The sequence below is a fragment of the Mus caroli genome, unplaced genomic scaffold (genome assembly GCF_978045245.1).
Source record: "Mus caroli unplaced genomic scaffold, Mus_caroli_1 scaffold_5, whole genome shotgun sequence".
Taxonomy (NCBI): Eukaryota; Metazoa; Chordata; class Mammalia; order Rodentia; family Muridae; genus Mus; species Mus caroli.
In genome coordinates this window covers 4,532,396-4,552,750 of record NW_028227260.1, presented here as the reverse complement: position 1 = coordinate 4,552,750, position 20,355 = coordinate 4,532,396, and the positions used below count along the sequence as shown (strand labels likewise).

The 20,355-nt window shown below is 43.1% G+C and overlaps 1 protein-coding gene across 2 annotated transcripts in view; it reads right to left on the bottom strand.

Moving 5' to 3' along the window:
* Window positions 1-11,257, bottom strand: part of Prps2 (phosphoribosyl pyrophosphate synthetase 2) — a 37,094-nt gene extending 25,837 nt beyond the window's left edge. The window contains exons 1-2 of one of the 2 annotated variants that reach the window (XM_021152857.3): window positions 10,981-11,257; window positions 2,586-2,778 (exon numbers count right to left, since the gene is read on the bottom strand). In XM_021152857.3, the coding sequence (XP_021008516.1) occupies window positions 2,586-2,778; window positions 10,981-11,102 (315 nt within the window). In that variant the 5' untranslated portion in view covers window positions 11,103-11,257. The remainder of the gene's footprint in view (window positions 1-2,585; window positions 2,779-10,980) is intronic. The other variant, XM_021152858.3, reaches the window with a different exon arrangement.
* Window positions 11,258-20,355: the final 9,098 nt, after the last annotated feature.

The window sequence follows — 20,355 nt, the reverse complement described above, 5'->3', positions numbered from 1 at the left end:
CTATGATACAGTCCATCATCCTGGGAAAGTGGAGGGGCCAGGCACTTCAAGCAGCTAGTCATATCCATAATCAAGAACAGAGCCAATGAATACATGTGTACTGATACGCTGTTCACTTTCCTTTCATTCAACCCAGGACCCAAGCCTAAGGAATGGTGTCACCTACTTTCACACTGCATCTTCCAGAATGAATTAATATAACCAAGACAATTCCCCAAAACATGACCACAGAGAAACCTCACCTAGATAATCCCTCATAGGTGATTCTAGGTTGTGTCAAGTTGACAAATATAATTAAAATTTACCATCTCAGTGAGCAACTTCCCACAAGAGTGGGCTATAATAAACAAAATGAAGCTGTCTATCTCCACTCGGTTGTCCTTTGCTCACACATACCCCTTTTACATCTGGCTAGTTCATTATTCTTCTATATTGTGAACAGCAGCCAGGATGCCAGAGTCCAGTTGTTTGGATCTCCCAGCCTCACTAAAGAAACCCCTTCATTTTATAAGTCACTCAGCACAGATCCTTTAGTTACATTAACACAAAACTAACTATAAAACTAATGCAAAGTGAGAACTGTGGACCCAACCTAGCCTAGTATATATGTGGGTACTGTTAATGAGCTACAAAGTTTCTTTTGCATATTTAAATTGTTCGGGGGAAATGCAAATAATATTTCATGGTATATAGAAATAAAAATTCACAAATGTCTACAAATACATTTTAACTTGGATATGTTTGATGGTTTTGCACATACATGCTTTACATAGTGAGCAGTCTCACCTCCAACCTACCCTACTACCCCTCTCCACATCTGTCATTTATATATTGCTCTCTATCTCTGGTTTTGAGGCACACAGTTGGATAACTGCAATAAAAATTGATCATATAAAGTAAATCATGTCTCGAGTACAGAATAAAGTTCTTCATATCACATTTTAATGAAACACTGAAAAAGGAACTGTGTTCCTTACAGACTCTGGAATCCATTCCTTAAGATAATGGATTAATATTCAAGGAGATCTTAGGACATAAATTTATGTTTGTGCAGATAATTTTATTAGCTTTATTTTTCAAATCCATGGGAAACCCTGAGTGCTGTTTTCAAACAATAGCTTCATTTTCACTGCCATGAGGCAAATGTTATTGTCTCCCCAAATTCCTATCTGCCCATGAGTCTGGAATGAAACCTCACTGTAGAAGATTTTTTTGCAGACACTGTTAAAGATATGAGCTGAGGTCATTTTGATTAAGCTTGGCCCTAAATGCAATGATGCATCCTTATAAGGGATGGAAGTGCAGACACAGAACTAGAGGAGAAACCATGGCATAAAGGACATAGGCAGAGCCTAAAAGAATGTAGTCAGAATTAACAGATTGCCTAAAGGCCCCAGTTGCTGGCGGTTGGGGGTCTTAGAGGAAGCTGTATCAAACTATGGTGATTTGAATGGAGACATACAAGAATCTATGTCCATGTCCTGACCCTCAGAACCTATTAATGCCACTTGGAAATAGCATCATTACAGATGTAATTAGTGAAGGATCATGAGATGAGATCATCCAGAATGAAGATAGCCTTCAATTCTGTGACAGTGTCACACGTAGAGAGGAGTGTCTTGAAGACAAAGACTGAAGCACTGAGGCCACTGACCAAGAGAAGCCTGAATTCCTGGGGAATTGAAAGAAGCAGGAAAGATTCTCCCTATAGCTAGCACGGCTCTGACACATCCTGACCTCAGACATCTGGTCTGCAAACTAAAGAATAATTTCCTGCTCTGTAAATCTGCCCAGCTCATGGTAATTTGTGATGGTGCCCTTAACCAATCTTCTCTAATGTGTCAACGAGGCTAAGAACAACTGTATGTTCTTCAGCTTCTCTTGGAAACTTACATACACTAGTGGGAATTTTGCTAAAATAATAAGCAATATTAATGCTGTTCTCCTTATAAAAACAGAGTATTGATTTTAATTCAACTTTGGGGGGAGCACTGTGAATTTACATGCAGTTAGAAGCAGCAATGCAGATACCCTATGGCTCCTTTACCCAGTCTTACAATGGAAACCACTTATAAGAGCACAATGTTGCACAGGGTGGTGGTGGCACATGCCTTTAATCCCAGCACTTAGGAGGCAGAGGCCAGCCTGGTCTACAGAGTGAGTTCCAGGACAGCCAGGGCTATACAGAGAAACCCTGTCTCGAAAAACCAACCAACCAACCAAACAAACAAACAAAGAACACAATGTTTCAACTGGAGACCTCACCTTGATCCAAGGCAGTGCAGTAATTTGGATGGTCTCCTCTTCACTTGTACTCATTCAGTGGTGTGTGTGTGTGTGTGTTTAACTCTATGCACCACCTTACAACACTCTATCATGATGACAAGGATAATGGTATTTGACTGCCTTCGAAAACATACATTGCCTGTGTTGATACATGTGATGGGTTCAGTGACAAATCTGGAATTGACAAGGTGAGGGCACATATTTACATTGAAGATGAAAGCTGAGGCTTCTGGATAGTCTAATGAAGGCAATAGGTGAGGAAACTGTGGTGAGCAGTGGGTTTCTAGGGCAGGACACACCTCGCCTACCTTGTCCTTTTTATCTTGCCGGGCGTAGGGGAAGCAGGGTATCACAGCTGTTACCCTGGATGAGGATGCAATCTTGCACGCATTGATCATGATAAGTAGCTCCATCAGGTTGTCATTAATCTCCCCGCAGCCACTCTGGATGATGTAGACGTCTTCCCCTCTCACACTTTCACCGATCTCGACACTACAAAAGAACAACGCCAACTGTCTTAGGATTCTTTGTCTGTTGCTATTTAAAGTACTCTAAGAAAAGTGACTTTATTTTGGCTCACAGTTCATGGTGAAGTCCATCCTGGCTAGGAACTTAAGATGAAGGGGCCTTGAAGCAGCTGCCCACACTTCACTCTTAATCGGAAAGCAGAGTGATGGATGCATGCTACTTCCCAGCTCTCTTTCCCACTGACAGAGGTCAGGGCCCAGTCAGAAAACAGTGCTAAAACACTTGGCCTTTCCACCTCAGTTAACACAATTAAGATACACCCCACCCCACCCCCCAATAAGCTGAGCCAGAGGCTCATCTCTCAGGTGATCCCAGATTCTATCATGTTGACAATTAGCAATTAGACATCACAACATTGGTTAATATCATAGTCTCTGAGACTTCCTGAGACCACCTCCAACTTCAGCAATCCAGCAGGTCTAGTCATGGGACTCTGCAGTCATAATCCTGATTGTGACTTATGAGATGCTATGGACACCAAACAAAATCAGCAAAGGGTAAAGTATATGGGGGCGTCCAGGTGTGACCTTCCAAGTGTTCTTTCCCACAGGTGTCACAGAAGTCCAGCCCAAAGTGTCCAGCTGTGAGCTGTGACAACTGGCAAGTGTTGTCTACTAGGGAAGACTCACAGACTGGAAGCTGGTCATGGAGTCACCCACTAGCTAGTGCATTCTATAATGCTAGCTTCGCACCAGGCAGGCGGGAGCTCAGGGTAAGTCACATTGTTTCCTAGCTGTTAAATAGTTCACACACAAGGAGCCATTCTTACCAAAGAATGGTGTGGGAACCCTTGCAAGAGCTAAGTTCCCCTAGGCCGGCCAAGAGCTGACCTTTCAAGGAGCCATTCTAAGTTCCAGGCTTCTCTGATAATTCCTTATGGCAATGTTTTCTACTATTAAAGTTAAGACTGGATAGTGTCTTAAAAATTCAAATCACAGGAGCTGGAGAGATGGCTCAGTCGGCAATGTGACTACCAGCAAAACTGTAGAGGAGCTCAGTTTGGCTCCCCCAAAATCAACATTTAAAAAGTGCCAGGAGCAATGGCAAACATATCCATAAGCCGAGCACTGGGGGAATGGAGACAGCAGATCCTTAGAGCTCACGTGTAGGCCGACCAGCCAGCCAGCCAGCTGAATGAATGAGCTCCAGGTTCAGTGAGAGTCCCTGCCTCAAAAAGTAAAGCAGAGGAGGATAGAGGAAGACGGCCTCTACATGTACATGACCACAGAGACATGTACATATCACACACACAATCAAACCATGAAAAACTATTAGTTTAGCCTATAATCCCAGCATGCAGGAGGCTGAGAAAAGAGCATTCCTGCGCGTTCCAGGCAAGCATAGACTACAAAGCAACAAGAACTAGCCTCTCTCTGAGAGAGAGAAAGAGAGAGAGAGAGAGAAAGAGAGAGAGAGAGAGAGAGAGAGAGAGAGAGAGAGAGAGAGAGAGAGAGAGAGAGAGATGCACATTTATTCTGTAAGGCTTATAACAGTTAAAGAGCCCAGAGATAAGCAATTTCAATCTTTGATGGCTTTTTCAATAGAGATTTATTTTCAAGTCTCCAGCTAACATCCAAGGCCCAAATCCTAATTTTTCATGAAGCATCAGATATTGACTTCTCACTATGGAAGATGAGGATTTAACACCTCTTCCTCTCTTCCCCATCATGCAGACGAACACTTCCCACCTCGCCATCATGTCAATACGCATCAGTACTAAAGCTAAAAACGGACAGCTCCATTTGAATTCTGGAAATGAAGATCAGAGCTGAGCCATGAGGTGAACTAAATCAACATTCGTATTTTTCTCTCAAGCCTGAGTTTCGATGTGTGTGTGTGTTTGTGTGCGCATGCACGCACCTTTTACTTTAGCCTTTTCTCTGCCAAACTTTATTTGCTACAGATGCCACCCCACAGCCCATTCAGAATTTCAAACTCTTAGTGTCAGTCTTCAAGTCCATCTCCACATCCTACTACCCACAGCTCAATGACAGGAATGGCCCAGCTGCCATAGACACTCTCTCTACCTCTTGGCTGCACACCAGTTTTGACTTTCTGTAATTTGTTTTGTTTTGTTTTGTTTTGTTTTGTTTTGTGGTATACTTCCTTGCTTTGCTGGTTGTCATCCTGTAGCACCTGGAGAAAAGAGTTAAGTCGTATAGTAGCCAAGGCTTTGAAAAGCACATGTCTAAAGGTTTCTGGGGTATTCAGAATGAGCTGAATCAGCACATCCATGTTCTCTGGCTGCCAGAGAGAAGGAAAGCGTCATGCATCCTGGTATATCCACAACAGAGTATCACAGCACAAAGAGTCAGATCAGCTCTGGCAGAACTCTGCTTTTAAAATGGCAATCCTGATCCAAGATTTGGAACAATTTGATTTATCTGAGACACTATGAACACATGACCACACAGACATGTACATATCACACACACACACACACACACAATCAAATCAAAATGCGACACTATGAACATTCTGTGAATTTTGCTTCTGTGTAACTTTTTTAAAAAAAAAAAAACTTGAACTGAATTTTGCCTCTGTGTAACTTCTTTTTTTGAAAAGTTGAACCTGTTCATTGTCTTTTTAAAAATGATTTACTTATTTATTTTATCTATGTGAGTACACTGTGGCTGTCTTCAGACACACCAGAAGAGGGCATCAGATCCTATTACAGATGGTTGTGACCCACCACCTCAGTTGCTGAGAATTGAAATGAGGAAGAGCAGTCTGAACCATCTGAATCATCTCTTCGGGCCTGTGTAATTTCTTATATTGAAATACAATTTGGAAAACTGGGGTTGTCCAAGTAGCTCAATGGTAGATTATTTGCATCAACACATATGAAACCCTTGGAATTCCATCCCCTGTACTGAAAAAAAACTTTAATACAGAGAACTTCACTGTGCCCACCTGAATATAGCCACTTAAAAATACACCATCAGAATCTGGTTTGGTGGCACACTCTTATAGTCAAAGCCAAGATAACTTTGAACTCCTCTTCCTCCTGCCTCCATCTAAGTGCTAGGATAACAGGCATGAGCCACCATGCGGGGCTCCGAAAAACTAGTTTTGCTATTTGCTCACACTGCTGCTTAAGGTTCTCTGCTATGGATGCTACAGTACACAAAAAGAAACGGAAACACATCTCCTGATTGTGAGTGCTAAAGAGTGAACACAATTCTTGGGCTAATGAGGTGGCTTAGTAGATAAAAGCAGATGGATGCTCCACAAGCCTAACAATCTATATTCAGTCCCTGGAACCTACAGAGAAAGTTGGATGTGGTGCCATGAATCTGTAACTCTAGAACGCTGATGGAGAGGTGGGAGGCTTGGATAGGAGAAAGATCTAGAAGCTTGGGAGGCAGACAGCATGGAGTATACAGCATGGCAGTAGCAAGAACAATCCTTCTTCAAGTGCAAAAGAGAACTGACTCCTCAGAGTTCTTCTTTGGCGTCCACGTATGTGTACACATTCATGTGCATATACCTGCACACAAATAATTTGAAATTTAACAAGATTCCATCATGCATAGCGCTGACTTAATTTGGAAAGCAAGTATTACATAGCTCAGGGGCTGACAAAATACAGTGCTCACCCTGTTTTTGTACACATACACCCTCCCACACACACACACTAATGGTTGGTAGTCCCAGTAATGAATACCCTCCAAAGACATTTATATCGCATTCCTTCGAATATGTTAGATTATATGGCAAAAGGGATGTGTATGTCCAGGTGGAATTAGTCATGCTAATCAGGTGATCTTAAAACAGAAAGGTCATATGTAACTATTTACATTTAACTGCATGTGATAATGGCTAGCCTTCAAGATGGAAGAGGAAGACTAGAAGAGTAGAAACAGATGTGATGACTAAATCCAACCAGAAAGATACTCTATTTATGAAGGTCCCAAGGTCCCAGGGCTGCAGGGTGTCCACAAGCTGAAAAGGGGGACTGGGACTATAGCTTATTTGGTAGAATGCTTGCCCAATATACATGAAGTTTGATCCCCATCAGTAGGTAAAATCAGGTATGGTGACACACATCTGTGATTTTAGTACTTGGAATGTGGAGGCAGGAGAATCTGAAGTTCAAGGCTAGCCTGGGGCTGCATGAGCCTGTAAGAGAAAAGAAAAGAAAACTAAAAAAGGCATGAGAATAGAGTTACCCTTGAAGCTTCAGGAAGAAAGGCAGCCCTGCTGACCTATGCAGCACTTGTAGCTTACAGATCTGTAAAACAAAGCAGTAACAGAGACATGTGGTACACAATGCCTAAAATATTTACGATCTGGCTCTTTACAGAAAGTTTCCCAAGTTTTGGTCTTATGACTGTTTATCCCCACAAGATCACATTCTTTGGCCTGCCTTTCCTCACTAAGGAACTGCAATCCTCCTAGGACTAGCAGTCCAGGGGAGCACAGGAAACACCATGGTAACATTTCTTCCAAAGCCAGTTCTGCTTCTATTTACAATCTGTAGTGGAGGTCTCTAATGGGTTGTGTGCATCAGCCCAAAGACAGAAGACCCTCAAACAGCAAGGCTGAAGTATATGACTGACTCAATACCTAATGACTACGACAATTATAACACTTCTTTCTACTGTGGAACAGGATCTAGGTCCTGTCCTTAGAATCTAAGTGCCTTCCCTAGACCTAAGAGGGCACTGTGTTTAGCCAAAACAATGTTATCGAAGTGATGATATGCCAACCTCTAAGCCCAGGCCATAACAAACTGGTACTTAACTACTTCCTGTGTATTGAAACTCTCCTTCTTGGAACAAAGCTCCAATGCTAGAAGGGAACCCAAGCAGCCCTGTGGAGTGATTCTTAGTCAAAACATCCTGACAAAAGCTAGCCAAACTTATCAGCCATGTGGGAAAGCTATCTTCAAAAATTGGTCCTGTGGCCTCAGTATCCACCCTAGCAGCCCTCGATGGAGATAGAAACAAGCCTTTCTTGCTCTGATCTGCACAAACTTCAGGTCTGGGAACCAAATGAACACTGATTGCTTTAAGCCCCTGAGTTCTTAACAAATCACCAAGAACTCAGGGTAAAAAATACAAGAGACCAGGGATTCCCACCACGAACACTGTCCTCTAAATCATGGAGCATTTGCTGGGGTTGGGAGAGAAGCTGGAATGCACTTCTCCCTGCACAATGGAAATAATTCACAGATGAAAAGGTAAGAGACGAAGATATAAGACGAAGAGTGCCTGTCTGATTAAGTAGCATTTAAGAAAACTAGGATCTGAGGTGCTAAGGGCCAGGGCACAACATTCAGACTTCTGCTCCTCACTCAGCAAGAGGCACTGAAGAAAAAGTACCTTACATACATTGAATCCATTTCCTTTTTCTTTTGCCCTTTGTTTTCTCATCTCCACAGTCAAACAGGAACACCTAATTTGAGAATCGAGTGTGTGTGTGTGTGTGGGGGGAATCAACCACCACCTCTGTGTAGTTTGTGAGAAAAGTTGACACATTAACCTTTTAAAATGTTCTATGGGATAGAACATAAAATGTAGCAAGGTGTCCTGGGACATGTACTCTATGATCCGCGCATGGGAGGTGAGGGCAGGAGCATGAAATCAAGGGCAGACTTAGCGACACAGTGAACTCCAGACCAGCCTAGACCTCATGAGAACTTGGCTCAAAGAAAGGGAAAGCAAATCCACTACACCAGACAGAACAGAACAAAACCTCAACCCATTCGACAGAAAGTAGAGCTGAGGGGTCTTCTCAAGCTTAGGCGTTCTCAGGATCAAAAGTGGTGAAAAGATAACCCAAACTAGAGACAAGGCTTCTTTCTATTTAAATAAATGTACGAACAATCCCGCCTGAACATCTGAGTAAGTTTCCCCTATCAGCTGATATAGGACTTGGAGTAGTAAACCCTTACTCACCCAGATGATGGAGATTAGCCAGGCCTTGCAGCATTGTGCTGCACTGAGATTACAAAGAAGGGTTGCTTCAGTTACCCTTTCAAAACCCACTCCCTCCAGAACCGCTCCTTTATTTACATGATAACACCTTCTAAACAAAGAGGCTTATTCTAGTTGTTCCTCCACAGCCGCTGAAACTTGGACAAGGACTAACAAAATCTTGCTATGTCCAAACCTAGCTCCATCCTTCTCCAAAGTCCTAGAGCACCCTCCATTTATTGAAGTCTACAAAGGGCGCTGGGGATGGAGCTCAGTGGTTGAATCTTCTTGCCTAGCATACACAAGGACCTGGAATATATCCTCTGTACTAGAAAATGTAGCCAAAAATGCTCTTGAATTCCCACTTCTCTGGCTTCTTCTACCCAAGGGCTGAGCATGTAGTGTGTGCCAGCACATCCTGATCTGATGCTGCACAGTGGACCATATCCAGGGCTTCATGCAAACTCCTGCAAGCAACTCTATCAACTGACCTACATTCCCCAACCCCAGAGTGGCATTCTTTTGTTGATGTTGTTGTTTTTAACTTACGAAAATAAAATTTTCACTGTTCTTAATTCAATGTCACAGTTCATTTCATTGCTGTTTTCTTGTTGCCGACTCCTGGAAGGTTTGGATTATTTCCTTTTGTTTCCCCATTAATTAATTTATTTTAGGGGGGTGGCTTGGAGGAGGAAGGACTGCAATCAGGATGTAATATCAATAAGTAAACAAAGTGGCAGTTCTTTCGCCTGAATTGTCCACAGGTTTCTTCTATTATCACCCAAGCTGTGTAAATGGAGTTTACCACCTAGAAAAGGTCACACGGGATTCATATAACCTCTAGAAAAAATCATCTTTGTCATCAATATTAACCTAACTGGGTCTGATGACACACACACACACACCTGTAATTCTAATACTTGGGAGGTAGAAACAAGGGTACTCCTGTGAGTTTGAAGCCTACCTGGACTACTACCTGGGTGAGTTCAATACCAGCCTAAACACATAGCAAAAGTCTGTCCCAGAAAACGAAAACCAAACCAAAATAAAACAACAAAAAGGAAACAAACAAACAAACGCCCTTAATCTCACAACCAAATTCTCGATTGATTCCATCATCAAGATTTTTTGCTTCCTTCTGGAAATTTCAGTTTTAGTTTTGACATTTGTGTCTACAATCCGTTTCTAAGTTAACTTTTGTAAATACGGAGAATGGTCCCTTTTTTTTTTTTTTTTTTTTGTCTGTAAAACTTGCGGAATGAATTTGTACGCTGCTAAATATAGAACGGTTATCTGTCGCTGTGCACTGTATAGTTGGTTAACTGTGCTAAATAGAATTCGGGAAAAGAAATTGGCTTTGGGCAAGTAGGACAAGGAATCCCTAGTCTAAGCTAAGGAGGGCTTCCGCCTGCCTGGTGGCACCTTTTGCTAATGTGAGAAACCGGTGGAATTTTGAACAAACTGGGGTCTTGTTGCTGTGCGCAGCTAAGCTCCACAAACACAAAGAAGCGATTCGCAATAATAGATGCAACAAAGTTTAAAGGAAGGGTGGGAGCGCTCAACACGTGCGTCTCGCTTTCCCACGCTCTGTCTAACTCCCGCACAAACCCACCTTTCTGGATAAGGCAGCGCTTGGCCAGCCTGCTGCTCTGGAGAGTCACCTGAGCAGCTGGCAGTACTCTGATCGCCAGCGGCTGGAAGTGGCATTCGAAAGTTTCCCTGGGATAAACCCAGTGCTCAGGACCCGTGCAGAGCCTTTTCAACCATGCAGAATTCTGGGTTTCTGCCTGGCAGAGACTTGGAAACTGGGGCGGGCGGATCCACCGATGTCTCCCCGCCCCCACCATTCCCGGCACCGAAGTGATGCCCACAGACTGCGCCCACTCTCTCAGATGCTCTGTAACTGCCCCGATTTTGTCCTTCCGGACTGAAGACACCAGGGGAGCCGGTGCAAAAGAGGGGCCTGGGGTGCCCAAGGGTCGACAGGTCGCCGAAGTCCGGGTGTTGGAGGCCCAGCCACCAGAAGGGCAACAGCCAGAGGACACGCGCAGAGACTCCAGGGTGACCCGGGTTGGGGGTTGGGGGTGGGGGTCCCTTGCTGAACTTCTTTCTCCCCCGGCGCAGCCGCCCTGGCTCTGCAGCCGCGTTGTTGCCGTCCCGCCCCGGAAGGGAGAGCATGACGCCCGCCCGCGGAGCTGGCCTGGGCATGCTTTGGCCCCTGCCTCAGCCCGAGCGAGGCTCCCACCTGGTCTCCTGGTTGCTAAACTTCTTGGTGACCACCTTGCCCAGCTCCAGGCCCAGGCGATCGGCCACACGCTGCGACAGGTCCTGGTGAGAACTGCCGCTGAAGAGCACGATGTTAGGCATGGTGACCAGGGACTGAGGAGCGCGCTGGAGAAGGAGAAAGCGACTGTGATGCAGACTACTGCTACCGTTGCTGCTGCTGTTGCTGCTGCTGCTGCTGCGGTGGCCGAGGCTGCTGGTGAAGCGGGAAAACGCAGCAGCAGGATCTAGGGGAGGGGAGGGCCGGGGGAGGAGCCAGAGGGAGGAGGAGCAGCTGAAGAGTCGCTGGAGGGTGCTGGGAGGCTGCTTCTGCCCACGCAGGCTGGGCATCTGGGTTTGAAGCTCTGGGTGGTCCCGAAGCACCCAAGTACAGTTGCTCCGTAGGGGAGCTCCATGCTCCACATAGGACTTCCTGACTTGCCTTTAAATGGGGAGGTCAACCAACCAGATAAAGTGGGCACAGTGAGCTATTGCAGGAAGGGGCCATGTGGTGCCTCACAGCCAGGAGCAGCCTTTCAACCCGGAAGCTCAGAACCCAGAGGTGATACCCGGGCTTCAAGTGCACACCGTGTCTACATAGGCCAGAGCCACACATCGGTTTGTATTTGCACACGGGAATGAAGCATGTTTGCACTTGAAGTGGTGATATATACTACGTTTGAAGATGGACTAAGAAAAGGGTTTCTCACCAACAAGAATTCTCTTTCTCATTTAATTTAGATGTATATTTTAAAAAATGAGCTCAAATATTTTGTCTTCCAATTTTTTCAACAAAAGCTGAAATTTTTGGGTTTTTTTTTTCTTATTATATAAGTGCCCACATTATTTCTTGTCTTTTGCTTCTAGGTCCACAAAACCTGAAAATGTTACCGTCTAGCTCCTAAATGTGTGCTGCTCTGTAAAGGAGTCATTGATGACAGCCACCATTTGAACCCTAAGCTTGGCCACAAGAGGAAAGCCTGTTTTCAAGTGGTCAGTTGCCTCTCACCAATTCCTTCTGAGTCCTTGTTTTTATGTAGATAGGCTGGCTCTCAGGCTCTCTTCACAACTTCCTGTCCCTTGGATTCTCTAGAGCCAGACTACCCCCACCCCCACCCCAGCTCCCGCAACCCCCCTCCCCCAGAGTCCTTTGCTTTCCCTGTCCTCAACCCCCACCTCAGCATTTCTAAAGTAGCTAATGCAGTATCAGAGCCAATCACTGGGCACAAAAGCACACTTAAGGAAAGGAGATTCATCCTGAGCTCCTGAAGGAGTGCACTAGTGATCCTGACTTACAGTTCTTAAAAGCTTTCAGAGACAGATTAACCTTGCCAGATAATTGCTTGGGCTCTACCACTGTCTACTGAAAATTGGCTTGCCATATACAACAAAGACTACTTGCCCTTGAATTGTGGCCCACTCTAAAGGCACTTCTTGTGTGATTGGAGTTTGGGAGAGTATTTAGATTGACCATATCTTTGGGGATTTTGCTTCTGGGCCCTTTCTTGAACTTTGCAAAGGTGTCAGCCTTTAATCTCTGCACTCTGGAGGCAGAGGCAGGTGGATCTTTCCGTTGAAGGCTAGCTGGCCTGTTGAAACTGTGTCTCTCAAATCCCCTAAGGTTCCTCAAACCCAAGCAAATTGAATTTATGAAAAGGTTTCCTTTGAAACTCCAGTGACTGCTCTAGTGGTTCTCCAAAGCAACACTCCCATTGCATTTCTGTTCCTTTTCATTCTGCTGACAGAGATGTACATATCCTATTGTATTTCTTAAAAGAGCCAAGGTGATGATATAAGTAATCTTATCACTTGGGAGATTAAGGCTTGGGGACTAAGAATCCCAGGCCAGCCTATACTATATAGTGAGACTTTGTCTCAAAAACAACTGCAGCAGCAACAATCTACCTACAGTGGGTTTTAAGCTACACCCAGTATATGCTGCATAAAGATTCAGATGACAGACCACACCATTAATATTATAATGCTTAATGATGTTCCAGCTGTCTTGGTTCATTTATGTGCACTCTACATTGCTTACATGATCATGAATTAACCTTATTACGTTTTTCTCAAAACATCCCACATGTTCAGTGGCAAATAACTGTATTTAATAATAAAATTTTTGTAATAAATTATCATAGAGATGAGATTTACACTCATATCCAAACACATGTCTAAAAGTTTTATTGACTGAATTATATTAATTATACTTAAACTCACCTTAATAAAATTTATCATCAGCAATTTTACTGTAATTTTTTCTGTCTTTAAATATTTGTCTCAGGCAAAATTTGTCAACTGTGGCATTTCTCTAAATATATACATACTTTTATCAGGAGGCAAGTAGTTGCTGATCAGTGTGGGAGCCTAGGATTCTTTGATAACAAAACTGATGAAACATAAAATACTATGTTAAAGCACCCAATCTGGAGGTTAATTCATAGATGAGATTCTAGAAGCTAAGATTAAATTGTGACCTTGATATAGCACGAGATGAAATGTCCCTGTTGTCCTGACAAGGAGTGTGGTTATTGAGGAACTGTCCTTGAATGCTGAGTGTTCAAGGGGCAAATTGTGCTTACAGTTGATGGGGATACTAATGGGAGTCAACAAAAATCATCCTAAGTAACAAACTGAGCACGAAGCCGACACTGAGCAATGGACAGGCTTAAGAGAGCAGCTATAGATTTTGGGTGAACAGTTTCTCTCCTAAGCACCTTTGTCCTTGATCCACAGGGGGCAAGTTGTGGAAAAACCTTGACCTCCAACTGTCACTCAACTGACAGACTGGGTAATTCTTTGTTGTGGGGCTCTCCTGTGTATGTAGGATACTTAAAAGCATTCCTAGGCTCAACCCACAAGAAACCAGTAGTCATTCTTTACCGTTTTCAACAAGTGAAAGTGCCTCTAGGCACAATGACCCCAGGGAAAGAATCAGTTGTCAGTGACCTTCTGGCCTTGCTTCCTCAGTATGCACTTTCCCTGGTGGCCTTTCAGGCTTCCTGACAAGGTAACTAAGAGTTGCCAGCAGGAGTCTTCCAAAAGGTCAAACCTCAATGATAAATGAAGAGAGAGAGAGAGAGAGAGAGAGAGAGAGAGAGAGAGAGAGAGAGAGAGAGAGAGAGAGAGAGAGAGATATTACGCTCCTTCTACCCAAAAAAAAAAATACCAATAAATAAAAATAAGATAAGCTTTGTGAGCAAACACTTACTAGCACTGTGCTCTGCTGCACCTTGCTTGCTAATATCCTGCTGCCTAAAGTCACATGGTCAGAATCAGCATGGTGTGAATAAACCAAGGAATTGCATATTAAGTCCACCAAAGTTCTGCCACAGGAAAATCTCTTTCTGAGTAGAGTGAGGGGCTCCTGGACCACACAGCCTCTACTCACAGTATACATTCAGAAGACTAAAAGGCCACATAATCTGTACACAGAGGTTGTCATTCCTTGCCCATATTGTACAATGTTCGTTATTTTAAGATTGAAATATTTGTAGCAAAACTAAAGTGATGAGAATTTCCATTGTTAATATGTGACTTCCTTTATGATTGGAAAGGAATGAACTTAGGGACAGATTTATATCTTGTATTTTCTGTTTCATTTTTTTCTTCTTTTCATACATTGAGGTTTCTTGTATGTTTGCTGACTGAATTTGTCACCTAGGGTTCGTGTATGGAAGAAATAACTCAAAACTGCATAGCTATTTAAAGGTAGCAAAGGCATCAGACCGTGAGGGTTCCAGCGCAATCTTTTTCACTTTAGAACAGTGCTGGCCCAAGTGCATATACTACAAACTGTTTTTCAATTTTGTATTAGATATTTTCTTCATTTCCATTTCAAATGCTATCCTGAAAGTCCCCTATACCCTCCCTCCACCCTGCTCCCCTACCCACCCCTGTACTGGGGCATAACTACATTTTGAAAAACCATGAAGTATCCAGTGTCCTCATTTTAATAATACACATTATTTAATACAAAATATCCAAACTAGTATTATTCCAACATGTAATCAACATGAGAAGATTAATGAGATGTTCATTGTCTTGTTTTGGTAGTATTCCCTCCAACTATGATGTACATTTTATACCTACAAAGTACACATTGCAATCTGGAATGTGACTTTGCCACACTGGAAATGTGGGACAGCCAGGTTTGGTTAGTAGCTGCTGCCTTTCAGCAAAGTGTTTCAAGAGCACTCAAAGCCAAGGTCCCCTGACAAGTCCATTTTCTTAGCAAATAACTCAGAGCTAACTATAAAACACTTAAGCTTATCCACAACTAGATTCAAAAGAACCTCAGGTGGGGCCTCAAGGGTGGCCCAGTGGGTAAAAGAGCTTGCTGAGCATCCTTGAAGACATGAATTCAGATCCCCAGCACCCTAAGTAAAGGCTAGGTAAAACCCTGTTCTGAGGGTTAGGTGAGCAGAGACAAAAGGATTTCTGGGGCTTGTTGGCTGCCAGCCAAGCTTCATGTTCAGTTATCGACTTTGACTCAAGGGGAGAAAGGAGGGAAGGAGAATGACAGAGCAGGATACTTTGTCCACCTCTGTACACATACAAGCACAACATGTATGAGCACTTGCACATACCACAGGGCACCCCCACATTTCCTAAAGTGGGTTCAACCTTGTTCCCACTTGTCCCAGAATAGTGTGACATTCTCATTTGTCACCAAGTGCTTTGCTGATTTTAATTTCTCCCTATTTACTTCTTTTGAAAATTGTTTAAATCGACTTAAAAAAATGTATCCATCACATAGGTTTTGCAACAGTTGAAGTTGTTTCTGTATTTCCTTCCAGCTGCTTCAGATGCCCACTTCATTCATCTGCTCTTTTGTTATCTGTAAAAGGGTAAGAACATCAAACCATACTCGTTCATTCAAAATAGGGAAGATAATTCAATGAGAATGGTAAAATTATAAAATTCATGGAAGAAAACCTGTACAAGTCTTCATGACTTTGGCTCGAGCAATGATTTCATTGATATGATATTAAAATCATAAGCAGCAGCCACTACAAAACTGTACAAACTGGACATCAAAACTAAAATAAAGAAGGGCTTGTACTTCAGAAAAGTTTCAAGGAGGTAAAAGAGAACTCAAGGAGTGGTAGAAAATGTTTATAAATACTATATCTCATGAGGAATTTGTGTCTAGAATGTGGTGTGGAAAAATGACCACAATTCAATAAACAAAAGAGAACTCAGTATGAAAGTGGGCAAAAGAGTGTGCACATGGATTTTTTTTACAAAGGTTTTGTTCTTTTGTGTCTATATTTTAAAACTCAGAAACATCTAAGCTATCCTTCAGTAGGTGAAAAGCTAAGTAAATTATGATATGCCCAGGTGATGGTATACTGCTCATGGACAAAAGAAAATGAATCCAATGAGATGGGGTTCATTCAGGGTGATATGGCGGATAAAAAAAGAAAATAAATCATCAAACCATGAAAAGACACTGAGGACAGGGCTGAGGATGCCCCTCAGTTGGTGAAATGCGTGTTTGACAAGCCTGAAGCACTGAGCTCCACCCCATGCCTTACATAGGGCATGGTGAAGCATGCCTATAACCCAACCTCTCAGGAGATGGAAACAAGAGGATCGGACATTCATGCCGGGTTTGGCTACAAAGGGAGTATGAGATTAGTGTGGACTATATGAGACACTGTCTTGGAAACTAAAGTCATGGAGGACACTCATATGCATATTACCAAGTGAATATCATTAATCTGCACTACCCCAACTGCATGACAATCTTGGAAAGGCAAAACTATATATAGTTAGAAAAGATCAGTACAGACCTAGGGGTTGAGGGAGAGGAAAGATGAATGAACAGAGGATTTTCTTTTTCAGCTCCTTGGGTGCTTTCTTTAGCTCTTCCATTGGGGGCCCTGTGTTCTATCCTATAGATGACTGTGAGCATCCACTTTTGTATTTGCCAGGCACTGGTATAGCCTCACAAGACACAGCTATATCAGGGTCCTTTCAGCAAAATCTTGCTGATGTATGCAATAGTGTCTGGGTTTGGTGGTGATGGATCCCCAGGTGGGGTAGTCTCTTGATGGTCCATCCTTTCGACTTAGCTCCAAACTTTGTCTCTGTAACTCCTTCCATGGGTATTTTGTTCCCTATTCTAAGGAGGAATGAAGTATACACACTTTGGTCTTCCTTCTTCTTGATTTTCTTCTGTTTTGCAAATTGTATCTTGGGTATTCTAAGTTTCTGGGCTAATATTCACTTATCAGTGAGTGTATATAAAGTGACTTCTTTTGTGATTACGTTATTTCACTAAGGATGATATCCTCCCGATACATCCATTTGCCCAAGCATTTAATAAATTCATTATTTTTAATAGCTGAGTAGTACTCCATTGTGTAAATGTACCACATTTTCTGTATCCATCCCTCTGTTGAGGGACATCTTGAGATTCCACCTCACTCCAGTCAGAATGGCTAAGATCAAAAATTCAGGTGACAGCAGATGCTGGTGAGGATGTGGAGAAAGAGGAACACTCCTCCATTGCTGGTGGGATTGCAAGCTTGTACAGCCACTATGGAAATCAGTCTGGCGGTTCCTCAGAAAATTGGACATAGTACTACCGGAATATCCAGCAATAGCTCTCCTGGGCATATACCCAGAAGATGTTCCAACTGGTAAGAAGGACACATGCTCCACTATGTTCATAGCAGCCTTATTTATAATAGCCAGAAGCTGGAAAGAAATGAAGTTCTAATGTGTTGTACAGTATGTGTGAATCCTGAAAACGTGAGAGTGATAAAGATACAGACTATGTACTGCATAATCTCATTTATGAAAATGTTTAGAATTTACCAATCCATGGAGAGAAAGTAAATAAGAGGTTGCCTAGGGTTGGGAGCCTGGCAAGATGGAGGGAGGTGAAACTATGGCTAAGGGATGTGGAGGATTTGGTGAAGCTGTAAAGAAAGTGTTTTGTCATCAATCATGGTGCCAACTGTGGGAATACACTAACAGCCATCAGATTTTACACTTTAGTTGGGTCATTGGGAAATACATGAATTGTAGTTCAGTAAGTCTGTTCAAAGCAAAGATATTTATGTTAGAATATGTAGTCTCCAGTTGGTGGAAGGGTTTGGGAGAGCTTAAGAGGTATGGCCTTTGAGGAAAAGTGTCACTAGAGGTCAGATAAACCTATGCCATTCCTGATAGCTCTGTTTGCCTCTTGCTATGCATGTGGATCCAGATATAAGCTCTCAGCTAGTACCCCTGTGCCATGCCTGCCTGCTCTCATATTCCCAGCCATGCTTGTCATGGATGCTTATCCTCTGGAACTATGCATCCCAAATTAAACTCTCTTATAAGTTGCTTTGGTCATGGTATCTCATCACAGCAATTGAAAAATAAGACAGAATAGACATTATTTTTATGTTTCCAACACCAAGATCCCACATAAGGTACTAACATAGCAAATTCTCCTGCAGTTACAGCGAGCGAAATCCATGGCTGGTTTCCAGGCAGTGACAGCCAGTCTCTCTCCACTGTGAAGCTACTTTGAATACCTTCCCCCAAATGCAAACTTTCTAATCCTGTCACTTCTTCCTATCTACAAGTATTTGCAGGAATTGCTCAGTAAGGTGCTTCCCTTTCACTTCTGGTGACAGATGATTATCCTAATATTTGGTTTAGATTAGAAAGACACAATAAAGGTTTACTTTTTAACCCTGAAAGGTTGATGTACTATCTCTATCTCTAAGCAAAGGAATCTGCTGTCTTTGGAAGTCTGGTTAATTCAAGACCTGGGGCAGAAATGGATGGGATGTGAGCCAGGACATTTTTCTTTAGGTTATCTCAAAGAAAAGGAGATCACAAGGAAGAAAGTACCTGTTTAGATGGGTTAATATGATTCCAAGGTAAGACAAGCTGAGCAAAACCTAATTCAATTGTATACATGTATGAAATTTGTAAAGAATAAAAAAGCAACTAAGAATCCAATTGCCCGCGGGACCTGAGACTGCATTAGTTAGGGAAGCAGAAACCGGCCTGAGTAGGGCCACAGGCCTCATCCGGCCGGATCAGCACCAGGGTAGCTAGAGCGCAGGGTCCCCTGACACCCGCCAGCTACCCACGACCCCCGCCACAGGATTTTGAGACTGCTGGTGAGTGGAACACAGCTTCTGCTCCAGTCCAATCACGCGGGACCTGAGACTGCTTTGGTTGGGGAGGCAGAAATCCGGCCTACATAGGGCCACAAGCCTCTTCCGGTCAGAAAAGCACCGGGGTAGCTAGGGCGCAGGGTCGGCTGACACTCGCCAGCTACCCACAACACCCGCCACAGGATCTTAAGACTTCTGGAGAGTGGAACACAGCTTCTGCTCCAATCCAATTGCGCGTGGGACCAGAGACTGCATTAGTTAGGGAAGCAGAAAACCGGCCTGAGTAGGACCACAGGCCTCTTCCGGCTGGACCAGCACCGGGGTACCGCCAGCTACCCACGACCCCCGCCACAGGATTTTGAGACTGCTGGTGAGTGGAACACAGCTTCTGCTCCAATCTTTAAACAGTGACGACGACAACAACTAACCCCAGAGATTACCAGATGGTGAAAGGTAAATGTAAAAATCTTACTAACAGAAACCAAGACCACTCACCATCATCAGAACCCAGCACTCCCACTTCGCCCAGTCCAGGGCACCCCAACACACCGGAAAAGCTAGACACGGATCTAAAAGCATATCTCATGATGATGGTAGAGGACTTCAAGAAGGACTTTAATAACACACTTAAAGAAATACAGGAGAACACTGCTAAACAGGTAGAAGACATTAAAGAGGAAGCACAAAAATCCCTTAAAGAAATGCAGGAGATCACTGCTAAAGAGTTACAAATCTTTAAAGAAAAACAGGATAACATAATCAAACAGGTAGAAGTCCTTAATGAAAAACAGGAAAACACATCCAAACAGATGAGGGAAATGAACAAAACCATACTAGACCTAAAAAGGGAAGTAGACACAATAAAGAAAACCCAAAATGAGGCAACACTGGAGATAGAAACCCTAGGAAAGAAATCTGGAACCATAGATACCAGCATCAGCAACAGAATACAAGAGATGGAAGAGAGAATCTCAGGTGCAGAAGATTCCATAGAGAACATCGGCACAACAATCAAGGAAAATGTAAAATGCAAAAAGATCCTAACTCAAAACATCCAAGAAATACAGGACACAATGAGAAGACCAAACCTACGGATAATAGGAGTGGATGAGAATGAAGATTTTCAACTCAAAGGACCAGCAAACATCTTCAACAAAATTATAGAAGAAAACTTCCCAAATCTAAAGAAAGAGATGCCCATGAACATACAAGAAGCCTACAGAACTCCA